Source organism: Saccopteryx bilineata, chromosome 1 (genome assembly GCF_036850765.1).
Source record: "Saccopteryx bilineata isolate mSacBil1 chromosome 1, mSacBil1_pri_phased_curated, whole genome shotgun sequence".
NCBI classification, from domain to species: domain Eukaryota; kingdom Metazoa; phylum Chordata; class Mammalia; order Chiroptera; family Emballonuridae; genus Saccopteryx; species Saccopteryx bilineata.
The window spans coordinates 164,764,799-164,777,759 of NC_089490.1; the positions used below are offsets into that span (position 1 = coordinate 164,764,799).

A 12,961-nucleotide genomic window follows, 5' to 3' on the forward strand; every position below is an offset into this window, starting at 1 on the left:
TTCTCTTTCTTTTTTAAATGATATCATGTAATAATATTTAACTGAGATAGTGTGCACAATTCTTTTGATTCTTTTCATAAGGAGAAAAATTTTCTTGCTTCAATACCAATTCTACAAAGCCTATTTAAGTTTGTCCCCTCATGTTACAAATACTAATAAGGAGGGACAGGAACCCCAAGGTCATCACACAATTGTGAGAAGAATGAAGGGATATGTCTAAAATAGGACCCTGTAAGACATAGCTGTCACCAAAGAAGCTGTCATTCCAACCAAACAACCTAGGGCAATTTAGTCCTGAACTTCCAGTGCTGTTGCCATGGTTTCTAGACAAAGCCGACAGGGCTGCACTCCAATTATATCCTTCAGAATGACAGATAACTAAAAAATTGAAAATGGGGTAATAAAATCTCAGGTCATCCAAAAGAGATGTGATAGATGTGAGTGACGGAGAAGTGAGAAATGCAGGCTGATGTCGGTCTAAATTAAAAAAAAAATTTTTTTTTAATTTTATTTTTTTAAATTTTTATTTATTTATTCATTTTAGAGGAGAGAGAGAGAGAGAGAGAGAGAGAGAGAGAGAGAGAGAGAGAAGGGAGGGAGGAGCAGGAATCATCAACTCCCATATGTGCCTTGACTAGGCAAGCCCAGGGTTTTGAACCGGCGACCTCAGCGTTCCAGGTTGAAGCTTGATCCACTGCGCCACCACAGGTCAGGCTGATGTTGGTCTAGAACAGGGGTCCCCAAACTACGGCCCGCGGGCCGCACGCGGCCCCCTGAGGCCATTTATCCGGCCCCCGCCACACTTCTGGAAGAAGCACCTCTTTCATTGGTGGTCATTGAGAGGAACACATTGACCATCTCATTAGCCAAAAGCAAACCCATAGTTCCCATTGAAATACTGGTCAGTTTGTTGATTTAAATTTACTTGTTCTTTATTTTAAATATTGTATTTGTTCCCGTTTTGTTTTTTTATTTTAAAATAAGATATGTGCAGTGTGCATAGGGATTTGTTCATAGTTTTTTTTTATAGTCCGGCCCTCCAACGGTCTGAGGGACAGTGAACTGGCCCCCTGTGTAAAAAGTTTGGGGACCCCTGGTCTAGAAGATACTTTTGTGATTTAGAATGTAAATGTATATTCTGCAAACTCTGTGGCTATTAGCAATTTTTCCATCATCCGGTTCATTATTCAAAACTGGGCATGTCCTGCTTTATAGAAATTTTCTTCAGTAATATTTTAAGCTTAACGAATTTATGAATTAAGAGAATTTAAGAAGAAAATCTCTTGAACTGTGAAAAGTAAAAAGAATCCCTTGAATTCTGAAGATAGTGTATATAATAGAGCAATGCCATTTTTATCTTTACTGCTTCCAGTTGAAGGTATTATTGTAAACTTTGCACCATCCTTTAGGCAATATCTGCTAATCAGTGGTATTTTGCCAGGTTCAGCAGAAAGTTTGTTGCTTTGCTGTTAGGCTATAATGACAATACCTGTTTCTGTTCAAGGAAAGGAACCATTAGGTAGAGATCAGTGAACTCCAGAATGGTGTTGGTAAATATGACCTGGGTGTCAGATAGTTTAATAATTCTGCATCTCCACAATTAAGCAGAAATGGAGCATTTCAATCCTCAAGTGGCCCTGAGTAGTTTACTTAATCTTTAAAAGTTATAAACAATTTAATCTTAAATCTTTAAAACTTTAAGTCTCAGTTTCTTCATCTGTAAAATGGAATAATTCCTACTTCTTAGAGTTGTGGTTTTAAATGAAATAATGCAGATAAAGAAAGCACTTAGCTCAGCATCTGGCTCACACCACTAGGCAAAGGTAATAGATGCTATTTCTATTGTTACTACTTGTGATATTGTTATCTTCCGCTATATACAATGTGACAAGTGTACAGCTATAACAGAGAAACCCAAAAGACACCGGTAAATTCAAGGATTTTAAACCACGTATTTATAAAAAGCTTAAGAAAAACAGTAGCTTATATGTGATATTAAAATAATTTGAAGAATGGTGAAAGAAAAGCACTAATTTTATAAATGGTATTTCAAAGATTACTGTCAGTATAGTGAGATGGAAAATTCTAGATGTCTTAAAGCCTGCAATCATGCCTCCTTAGTATCTCTTTGGGAATATTTATTTTATGACACTTTGAGAACAACATATAATTTCTCTTAACACATTGAATAGAGCTGTTACAGTGCTATAAAATCAGCTCTTATCATTTCCTTTGTATACCTTGACTCAAGATTTAGTTAGATTCCTAAGGTTGACTTTTACAATATTTAGAATACACTTCTTTTTTTCTCAGCAAGAATTGGTTTGATTTTATAATAGAAATAATTAGGAGAAGCTGATTTATTTAATAAGAGGTTTTCATATGATAAATCTTGCAAGAATCAATCAACTATATAAACAGTGACAATGATAATGGAAAAAAAGGAAAAGCTTTTTTTTTCTAAGACTACTTTTTAGAAAAAAATCCTGGAAGTTTGGAGTACAAACTTTTGCACAGTTTATTTTTCTCTGTGTATATGGTCTTCATATGTTGTAATAAAGTTTTTCATTTACAAACCCTGAAATTTGATATTCTATCATAAACGTATATATGATAAAGTATATAATTTTACTATTTGTGGTCAAAGAAAGTCAAGACCTGGGCAACTTCAGATAAAAAAAGTAAAAAAACTGCTTATTGGAATTACACAAAAAATAACTTTAATTAGTGATTCAGATTCATATTTTAAAATTACTCTTCTGTTATTGAAATTTTGGAATAACTGGTTACGATCAAAATGTGAAATACTATTTCTATAACAAATAGAAAGGGCAAAAGCTCCAATAAATATGATTTCTTTCATCTTAATTCTTCTATGTATATTTCTAAGTGCTTCAGAAAGAATGCACTTGTCAGGGGAGCCGTAGGTCAATTGGCAAACCAAGTTTTCAACCTGCAAAAGGGGTTTTTCATTGTTTCTACTATGCATCTCTTTTATAGCATGGCTGTGTTTCACTGAAACAGCAGGAGGAAGTAGCTTCCCTCATCTAAAACCTGACTTGGAAAGGCAATATGTCTATTTTTATAGTCATCTCACAATATACGTCACAAAACAAAATAATGACATTCTATCAGATTTGCCAAAATTATGTAGACATAGTGTGAAGAGGGTATTGGTGGCTTACCTTAAAAGAGATTTCATACTGTTCTCCTCCCCAGATTTCTAAGCCTGGATCATAGCCACCCAAGTCCCAAAACCATTTCCGATTGACAGCAAAGAGACCTCCAGCCATTACAGGAGACCTGTGAAATGAATAAAATAATCTTTAAAGGACCATGAACATTAGGGGCAACAGTGTTGTACTTAAAAAAAAAACAACAAAGAAGCAAATTCAAGATATTATAAGTGGTCAACTGCATAGAACTTTTTAGCATTAGTTTTCTGTAAGTGAATACAAAGTTTTCATATGGTTTCTAATTCTCTTGGAATTCTCATGAACTTCTCATTTTGTAGTTCACACTCTAATGCCACTAATGCCCTGTAGAGCCACATTTGCCCCAGATGTCTCCATTATAGAGAAATACATGACAATTAGTGAGTCACATGGTGAGAAATATCACTCAATTTTATGGTCTTTCCTCAAAGTGAAAGGGATCTTATCAGACAGATAAAAGTATAGAAATGGCTGCTGTAGACAGTATCATTGATTAAATCTCTTAGTATGTATATACCAAGCATCGCCATGTACAGATCATGTTCATTTTACAGACTGTCAGATGGATAGCTGGACTGCAACACCCAACCAGAATTGATTAATTAACATAAAAAAGCTGGAATTTAAACTAGGTCTTTTCAGTTTAATTATATTATATTATTATTATTTTTTTTACATTTAAAAAATTTTATTTAGAAAATTAAATTTAAAGGAATGACATTGGTCAATAACAGTACCTAGGTTTCAGGTAAACATTTCTACAGCATTTGAACTGTTGATCATGTTGAGTACCATCACCCAAAGTCAAATCATTTCTGTCGCCATATATTTGTCCCTCTTTTTATTTATTTATTTATTTTTATTTATTTATTTTATTTTTTTTACTTTTCTGAAGCTGGAAATGGGGAGAGACAGTCAGACAGACTTCTGCATGCGCCCCACCGGGATCCACTCGGCACGCCCACCAGGGGCGACGCTCTGCCCACCAGGGGGCGTGGCTCTGCTGCGACCAGAGCCACTCTAGTGCCTGGGGCAGAGGCCAAGGAGCCATCCCCAGCGTCAAGGCCATCTTTGCTCCAATGGAGCCTTGGCTGCGGGAGGGGAAGAGAGAAACAGAGAGGAAGGAGGGGGTGGGGGTGGAGAAGCAAATGGGTGCTTCTCCTATGTGCCCTGGCCGGGAATCGAACCTGGGTCCCCCACACGCCAGACCAACGCTCTACCGCTGAGCCAACCGGCCAGGTATTTGTCCCTCTTTACTCCCTTCCCCCAACCACCTCCCCTACATTGTTGTTGTTATTATTATTATTATTCTAGGCCTTTTCTGCCTTTCTAAGAAATATTTCTTTTGAGCAAATAATAATTATTCAGTATCCACTATGGCTAGGATGAATTGTACACATGTTGCTATATAATGAAATAATTTATAACCAATGGGCCCTGTCCTAAACATTTTCTAAAATTTTATCTAGACAATTAATTTTAATGGGGTGACATTGATCAATTAGAGTACATAAATTCAGAGAAAACATCTCCAGATCATTTTGACATTTGATTATGTTGTATACCCAACACCCAAAGTCAAATCGTCCTCCGTCACATTTTATTTGGTTTTCTTTAGGCCCCTCCCCTCCTCCCACCCACTCTGTCTCCTCCCTTCCCCTTCTTCTGGTAACCACTGCACTCTTATCCATGTCCATAAGTATCAATTTTGTGTCCTACCTATGTATGGAATTATACAGTTCTTAGTTTTTTCTGATTTACTTATTTCACTCAGTATAATGTTATCAAGGTCCATCCACGTTGTCATGATGATCCTATGTCATCATTTCTTATAGCTGAGTAGTATTCCATAGCAAATATGTACCACATTTTCTTTATCCAGTCTTCTATTGAAGGTCTTTTTGGTCATTTCTATGTCTTGGCCACTGTGAACAATGCTGTGATGAACATGGGGCTGCATGTGTTTTTATGTAGTAATGTTTTTGAGTTTTGGGGGTATATACCCAGCAGAGGGATTGCTGGGTCATATGGTAGTTCTATTCTTAATTTTTTGAGGAACCGCCATACTTTCTTCCATAATGGTTGTACTACTTTACATTCCCACCAACAGAGAATGAGGGTTCCTTTTTCTCCACAGCCTCTCCAACACTTATTATTACCTGTCTTGTTGATAATAGCTAATCTAACAGCTGTGAGGTGGTATCTCATTGCAGTTTGTTTTGCATATCTCTAATAGCTAGTGAAAATGAACATCTTTTCATATATCTTTTGGCAATTTGTATTTATTCCTGGGAGAAGTGTCTGTTCATATCCTCTTCCATTCTTTTTAATAGGATTGTTAGCTTGTTTGTGGTTGAGTTTTGTGAATTCTTTGTATATTTTGGATATTATACCCTTATCCGAGCTGTTGTTTGAAAATATCATCTCCCATTTAGTTGGATTTAGTTGGCTGTCTGTTTGTTTTGTTGTCAGTTTATTTTGCTGTGCAAAAGCTTCTTAGTTGATGTAGTCCTATTTATTTATCTTTGCCTTTACTTCCCTTGCCTTTGGAGTCAAATTCATAAAATGTTCTTTATGGCCAAGGTCTATGAGTTTAGTACCTATGTTTTTTTTCTATGTAATTTATTATGTCAAGTCTTATATTTAGGTCTTTGATCCATTTTGAATTAATTTTGGTACAAGGAGACAGACTGTAGTCAAGTTTCATTCTTTTACACGTGACTCTCCAGTTTTCCCAGCAACATTTATTGAAGAAGCTTTCTTTTCTCTATTGTGTGTTTTTTGGCTCCTTTATTAAAGATGATTTGACCATATATATGTGGTTTTATTTCTGGGCTATTTTGTTTCATTGGTCTGAGTGTCTCTTTTTCTGCCAATACCATGCTGTTTTGATTTTCATGGCTCTATAATAAAATTTGAGGTCAGGTATTGTAAAGCCCCCAACTTCATTCTTTTCCCTTAGGATTACTTTGGCTATTCGGGGTTTTTTATAGTTCCATATAAACCTGGTGATTTGTTGTTCTATTTCCTTAAAAAATGACATTGGAGTTTTGATGGGAATTGCATTAAATTTGTATATTGCTTTGGGTTATATGGTCATTTTAACTATATTTATTCTTCCTATCCAAGAATGAGGCATATTTTTCTATTTCATTGTATCTTTTTTGATTTTTCTTAATGATGCTTTGTAGTTTTCATTATATAGATCCTTTACATTCTTTGTAATGTTCATTCCTAGGTATTTTATTTTTTTTGTTGCAACTATAAAAGGGATTATTTTTTTGAGTTCATTTTCTGAAGTTTTATTGTTGGCATATAGGAAGGCAATAGACTTCTGTATATTAATTTGTATCCTGCGACCTTACTGTATTGGCTTATTGTTTCTAATAGTCATTTTGTGGAGTCTTTGGGGTTTTCGATGTATAGGATCATATCATCTGCAAAAAGTGAAACTTTTACTTCTTTCCCAATATGAATGTCTTTTATTTCTTTCTCTTGTCTGATTGCTCTGGCTAGAACTTACAGCACTATTTTGAATAAGAGTGGAGAGAGTAGGCAGCCTTCTCTTGTTCCTGATTTTAGAGGAAAAGTTTTTAGTTTTTTGCCATTTTATATGATGTTAGCTGATGGCTTGTCATAGATGGCCTTTATTATGTTGAGATATTTTCCTCCTATACCCATTTTGTTGAGTGTTTTAAACATAAAATGATATTGTATATTATCAAATGCCTTTTCTGCATCTATTAATAGGATCATATGGTTTTTATTCTTTGTTTTGTTGATAGGGTGTATTGCGTTAACTGTTTTATGTGTGTTGAACCATCCTTGTGATTCTGGGATGAATCCCACTTGATCATGATAAATTATTTTTTTTATGTGTTGTATTTGATTTGCTAGTATTTTGTTTAGGATTTTAGCATCTGGGTGTTCATTAGAGATATTGGCCTGTAGTTTTCTTTTTTTATGTTGTCCTTGCCAGGCTTTGGTATGAGGGTTATGTTGGCCTCATAAAATGTGTTTGGAAGTATTGCTTCTTTTTCAGTTTTTTAGAAGACTTTGAGTAGAATAGGAATCAAATATTCTTTGAATGTTTGATAGAATTCACTAGTATAGCCATCTGGGCCTGGACTTTTATTTTTTGGGAGGTTTTTGATAGTTGTTTCTATTTCCTCCCTGCTTATGGGTCTGTTTAGTCTATCTACTTCTTTGTGACCCAGTCTAGGAAGATTGTATTGTTCTAGGAATTTATTCATTTCTTCTAAATTGTTAAATTTGGTGGCATATATTTTTTCATAGTATTCTACGACAGTTCTTTATAAACCTATGATATCTGTGGTGATTTCTCCTTTTTCATTTTGGATTTTGTTTATATGAGTCCTTTCTCTTTCTTCCTAAGTGAGTCTTGCCAAGGATTTGTCAATTTTGTTGATCTTTTCAAAAAACCAGCTCCTTGTTTTATTGATTTTTTCTATAGGTTTTCTGTTCTCTATTTTATTTATTTCTGCTCTGATTTTTATTATTTTCTTTGTTCTGCTAGTTTTGGGTTGCCTTTGTTCATCTTTTTCTAGTTCCTTAAGATGTGATGTTCGCCCTGGCCAGTTGGCTCAGTGGTAGAGCGTTGGCCTGGCATGCAGGAGTCCCGGGTTTGATTCCTGGCCAGGGCACACAGGAGAAGTGCCCATCTGCTTCTCCACCCCTCCCCCTCTCCTTTCTCTCTGTCTCTCTCTTCCCCTCCCACAGCCAAGGCTCCATTGGAGCAAAGTAGGCCCGGGTGCTAAGAATGGCTCTATGGCCTCTGCCTCAGGCGCTAGAATGGCTCTGGTTGCAACAGAGCGACGTCCCAGATGGGCAGAGCATCGCCCCCTGGTGGGTATGCTGGGTGGATCCCGGTTGGGCGCATGCGAGAGTCTGTCTGACTGCCTCCCTGTTTCCAACTTCAGAAAAATACAACTCCCCCCCCCCAAAAAAAAAAAAGATGTGATGTTATATTGTTTACTTAGGCTCTCTCTTGTTTGTTCTGTAGTGATATGAACTTCCCTCTTATTACTGCCTTTACTGCATCCTAGAGATTCTGCTATGTCATATTGTCATTTTTTTTGTCTGTATATATCTTTTGATCCCTGCTTTTATTTCTTCTTTGACCCACTCATTTTTTAGAAGTATGTTGTTTAATTTCCACATTTTTGTGGGTTTGTTACTTCTTTTATTGAAGTTGAATAGTTTCAAAGCTTTATGGTCAGATAATATGGTTGGTATAATTTCAATCTTTCTGAATTTGTTGATGTTATTTTTGTGGCCCAACATATGGTCAATTCTTGAGAATGTTCCATGTACACTGGAGAAAAATGTATACTCTGGTGTTTTTGGATGAAATGTCCTGTAGATGTCTATCATATCCAATTGTTCTAGTGTTTCATTTAAGACCAATATTTCTTTATTGATTTTTTGTTTGGATGAATGACCTAGAGCTGTCAGTGGTGTATTGAGATCTCCAGGTATGATTGCATTTTTGTCAGTTTTTATTTTTAGATCAGTTAGTAGATGACTTATATACTTTGGTGCTCCTTGGTTTGGTGAATATATATTAAGAACTGTTATGTCTTCTTGAATCAATGTTCCCTTTATTATTATGAAATGACCATCTTTGTCTCTGATTATCTTAGCTGCCTTGTAGTCAGCATTGTTAGATATGAGTATGGCTACACCTGCTTTTCTTTCGATGTTATTTGCTTGGAGAATCGTTTTCCAATCCTCCACTTTGATTTGTTTTTATCCTTGCAGCTTAGATGTGTTTCTTGAAGGCAGCATACAGTTGGATTTCCTTTTTTGATCTACTCTGCTACTCTGTGTCTTTTTATTGATGAGTTCAATCCATTTACATTTAATGTAATTATTGACACTTGAGGCTTTCTGATTGTCATTTTGTATATTGCTTTCTGATAGCTCTGTATCTTGTTTGGTTCTTCTCTTTTGTTTTTCTGTCATTTGTTTTTGTTTGGTTGCATTCCATACCTCTTTCCTCTGTTTCTTCTTTTTTAAGCCATGTGTTTCTGTAGTGGCTTTTTCACTGGTAGTTACCATTAGGTAATTAAAAGAATATACATCATATTCATTGTAGTACATTATCTCATGAATGCTTCTGCACTCCAACTTCCTTTGCTACTGTTAATCTTTGTCCTCTCCCCTTTTTTGTTTTTGTTGTCACAGGTTAATTTTGTTTTTATTGTGATCTTGTTCGAGCTTTTATTTGTGATTATGTTTTGTTTTATATTTGGTTGAATAACTCCCTTTAGTATTTCCTGAAGTAGGGGTTTCTTGGTGATAAATTTTCTCATCTTTTCTATATCTGTAAATGTTTTTATTTCCCTGTCATATTTGAAAGATAGCTTTGATGGATATAATATTCTTGGCTGGAAGTTCCTCTCTTTCAGTACTTTAAATATTAGGGTCCACTCTCTTCTAGCTTGTAGAGTTTCTGTTGAGAAATCTGATGATAATCTAATGGGCCTTCTTTTATATGTTGTATTCTTCTTTTCCCTGGCTTCCTTGAGGATTTTTTCTTTGTCATTGGTTTGTGATAATTTCATTACAATGTGCCTTGGAGTAGGTCTGTTTGGGTTAAGGTAACTCGGTGTTCTGTTTGCTTCTTAGATTTGAAGCTCTAATTCTTTCCACAAACTTGGGAAGTTCTCATCAATTATTTGTTTGAATATGTTCTCTATTCAATTTTCTCTCTCTTCTCCTTCTGATATACCCATTATTCTTATGTTGCTCTTCTAATGGAGTCAGCCAATTCCTGTAGGGCTATCTCATTTTTTTAAATTTGTGAGTCTCTGTCCTCTTCTCTTTGTAGTATCTCTAGTTGCCTGTCTTCTATGTCACTAATTCTCTCCTCTATCTGGCCTATTCTATTAGCTAAGCTTGTTACCTCATTTTTCAATTCATGTATTAAGTTTTTCATTTCTGTTTTTTTCCTTTTTATAGTTTCAATTTCCTTGGTGAAGTATTCTTTTTGTTCATTGAATTGTTTATTGAGCTCTCTAAATTGCCTTTCCATGATATCTTATATTTCCTTGAGTATTTTTAGGACTTAAATTTTTAATTCTCTGTCATTTAACTCCAAGGTTTCCAAGCAATTAAAATTTTTTTCTAGAGATTTTTTCATCATCTATCTGATCTACATCTCTATCTTTTGTATCCATGATATTTGATTTCTTTTTCCTTAATGGCATTTGAGAGTAGTATTATTAATAACACTAATAAGAGATAATTAAAAAAATTAAAAAGATACAGTAAAAAAATGAAAATTCTATAATTATAAGTGAAACAAAAACTACAGAGAACATGGAGCAGGAACTGATGAAAAATGACAAAAGAGATAAAATATGAAGTAAAAAACACACAAAATGCCACAAAGAAAAATATGAATCCAAAAATATAATAATTTGTTGATACATGACAATTGAATGAGAGAAAAAGAAAAAGAGAGAGAGAGAAAAAAGTAAAGGTTTTGATATGAAACCCTCATAAAAAACAAGAATGAAAAATGTAACAATAATGGATAATGAAGTTCAATAGGGAAAGGAAAGAATAAAAAGGAAAAAAGATAAAATGACCAAAATGGAAAAGAAAGTTATAAAAATGTAATTTTTTTCTGGTTTTGAGAGGTAGCTTCTTCCTTTTTTTGGGAAAGTGGCACTATACTAAAAGTTGTGCCCCCATGGGGCTCTTGAGCAGTGGTTTGCTATTGTGTCGCTGTGGCAATGACGTAGGCTGGACCTCAGTCTTGTTGGTAGGTCGGGCTTGTTAGGGCTTGGAGGCTCTGACAATGGGAGTCTTAGTTTTCCAGGTGCCTCTCTCCATGTCTCTCCCACTTGAGCTAGCACCCTGGGGATTTAGCTGTGAGGTTCGCCCCAGCCACTGCTTGCAGAGCAAGAGGCTTTAAGAGTAGCCAGACCTTTCTCCAGTATCATTCAAAGCACAGTTCTGAGTAAGGCTGTGCCAATTAGAGCTGCTAACAAGAGCAGGCAGGGCTGGGAGCCGATTTCAGATCTAGCGTCTTTCTAAGAGCTGGCAGACAGGTCCAGTACATCTCAGTGTGCTGTGGGCTGGGATCTGATTGCAGATTAAGCGGCTTTCTAAGGGCCCCCAGGCATGTCTAGTATGCCTCAGTGCTCTGCACATCTAATTGCCACAGGCTTCTCCCTTGGCACTGTTTGGTTGCCCACAGCAAGCCACATGTGCGTCCAGCCCCCACAACTTCAGCAGTGCACACAGAGGCCCGCACGTACCCACTTAGGTACACAGCACCTGTTATCTCAGTCAGAGCTGGGAATGCAGGAATGAGCTTTGAAGCCTGTATTGGCTCTGCCTGGCCAGTCCCAGGTCTATGGATCCTGGCTCTTGTGTATGTCCCGTGCTGGTAGTCATGGAGCTGGGAATGCACAAAGATGCTGGCAACAGCCCATGCAGATTTCTTTCGCTGATAATCTTAGGCTAAGCCCTTCAGCCCGTGAGTGCACGCCCCTACACGAGTGGTGCCAGGTGGAGCCACTTGCACACTGCCCATGGTTGTGGATCCAGAAGTGCATAAAGCTGCTGGCGCCAGTGCCTGTGGGCACCCCACACCGGTAACCTTTGTCATAGACTGCTGCCCGTGCTTGCCCCGCATCTGTGATCTCTGGCAGAGCTAGTGTGTTCTTTCTTCTGATTGATCATCCACTGTAACCCAGCTTCTTCCCTCTGCCTAAGACCCTCTGCTTCACTCAGCTCCAGACAAAAGTGCCCTTCTTCAGATCAGTGAGGAAAGTGAAATACTCTGTTCTCCATCTTATTTCCTTCAGAGTGGATTATATATTCAGCCACCTTTTCTTTTGCCTAATCATAACTTTGTCTGGTGTGTGTATATTTTAGGTGCTCCTCAGATTTTTTCTTTCTGTCTTTATTTGTTGAATTTGTTGAAATTTCAAGGAGAGATATCAGGAGCACCCCTCATGGCACCATTTCTCTGACATCACTCCTAAATATTTTTTTAGTTCAAAGGTAGCTCCTATTTCTTGAGAGCTCACTATGACCTGGGCTCTTGGCTAAGAGCTTTATTCCATTCTCTTGATCAATCCTCAGAGCAACCTTATGACTATTATTCCTATGTCCTGTTTGAGAAAACAGGCTGAGAGAGGTTAAAAACACTGCCCCAAGTTGAAGCTCGTGAGTGGTAGGCCTGGAGTCCAGATCTTCTGATTTGAAAGCCTTTGGGCTCTTTACCACCCTGTTTCTCTTTCACTGTTTGGGGGTGAAGAAAGACAACTATGTAAATGTGAATATAAAACAATCAGAGAATACCTTTACGCAGACAAAGCAAATCTATAAACACATTGTCAGCACAGTTTTTAAAACATTTATGAAAAACTTTTGAAACAAATGATATTTATAAATAAGAGCACAAGGCATTAAATATTGAATATACACATTTTAAAATATGTATAAATATTAGACACACCAATTTACAGACTGACTGAAGACTTGCTCTTGGCAAAATGGAATGTGGCACTTGAGTAATATAAACCTAAATTTAAGTGTCTTATATATTTCAATGATTTTGCATGTGAAGATGGTACCTGGCTGACTGCAGTTTAAGAATATTTTTTTAATGTGTAGACTCTTTGTAGACAGAAAGATTACATGGCAGGAAGAGGGATTCATTTTTCCCCAGGGAAAGTGAGCAGGATTCAAAAAAATAATGTAAA

General features: G+C 36.5%; 1 protein-coding gene across 3 annotated transcripts in view; it reads right to left on the bottom strand.

Moving 5' to 3' along the window:
* GALNTL6 (polypeptide N-acetylgalactosaminyltransferase like 6) overlaps positions 1-12,961 on the bottom strand; it is a 1,198,495-nt gene that overhangs the window by 152,090 nt on the left and 1,033,444 nt on the right. For all 3 annotated transcript variants that reach the window (XM_066279164.1, XM_066279174.1, XM_066279184.1), the window contains one exon: positions 3,186-3,303. In XM_066279164.1, coding sequence (XP_066135261.1) covers positions 3,186-3,303 — 118 coding nt within the window. The remainder of the gene's footprint in view (positions 1-3,185; positions 3,304-12,961) is intronic.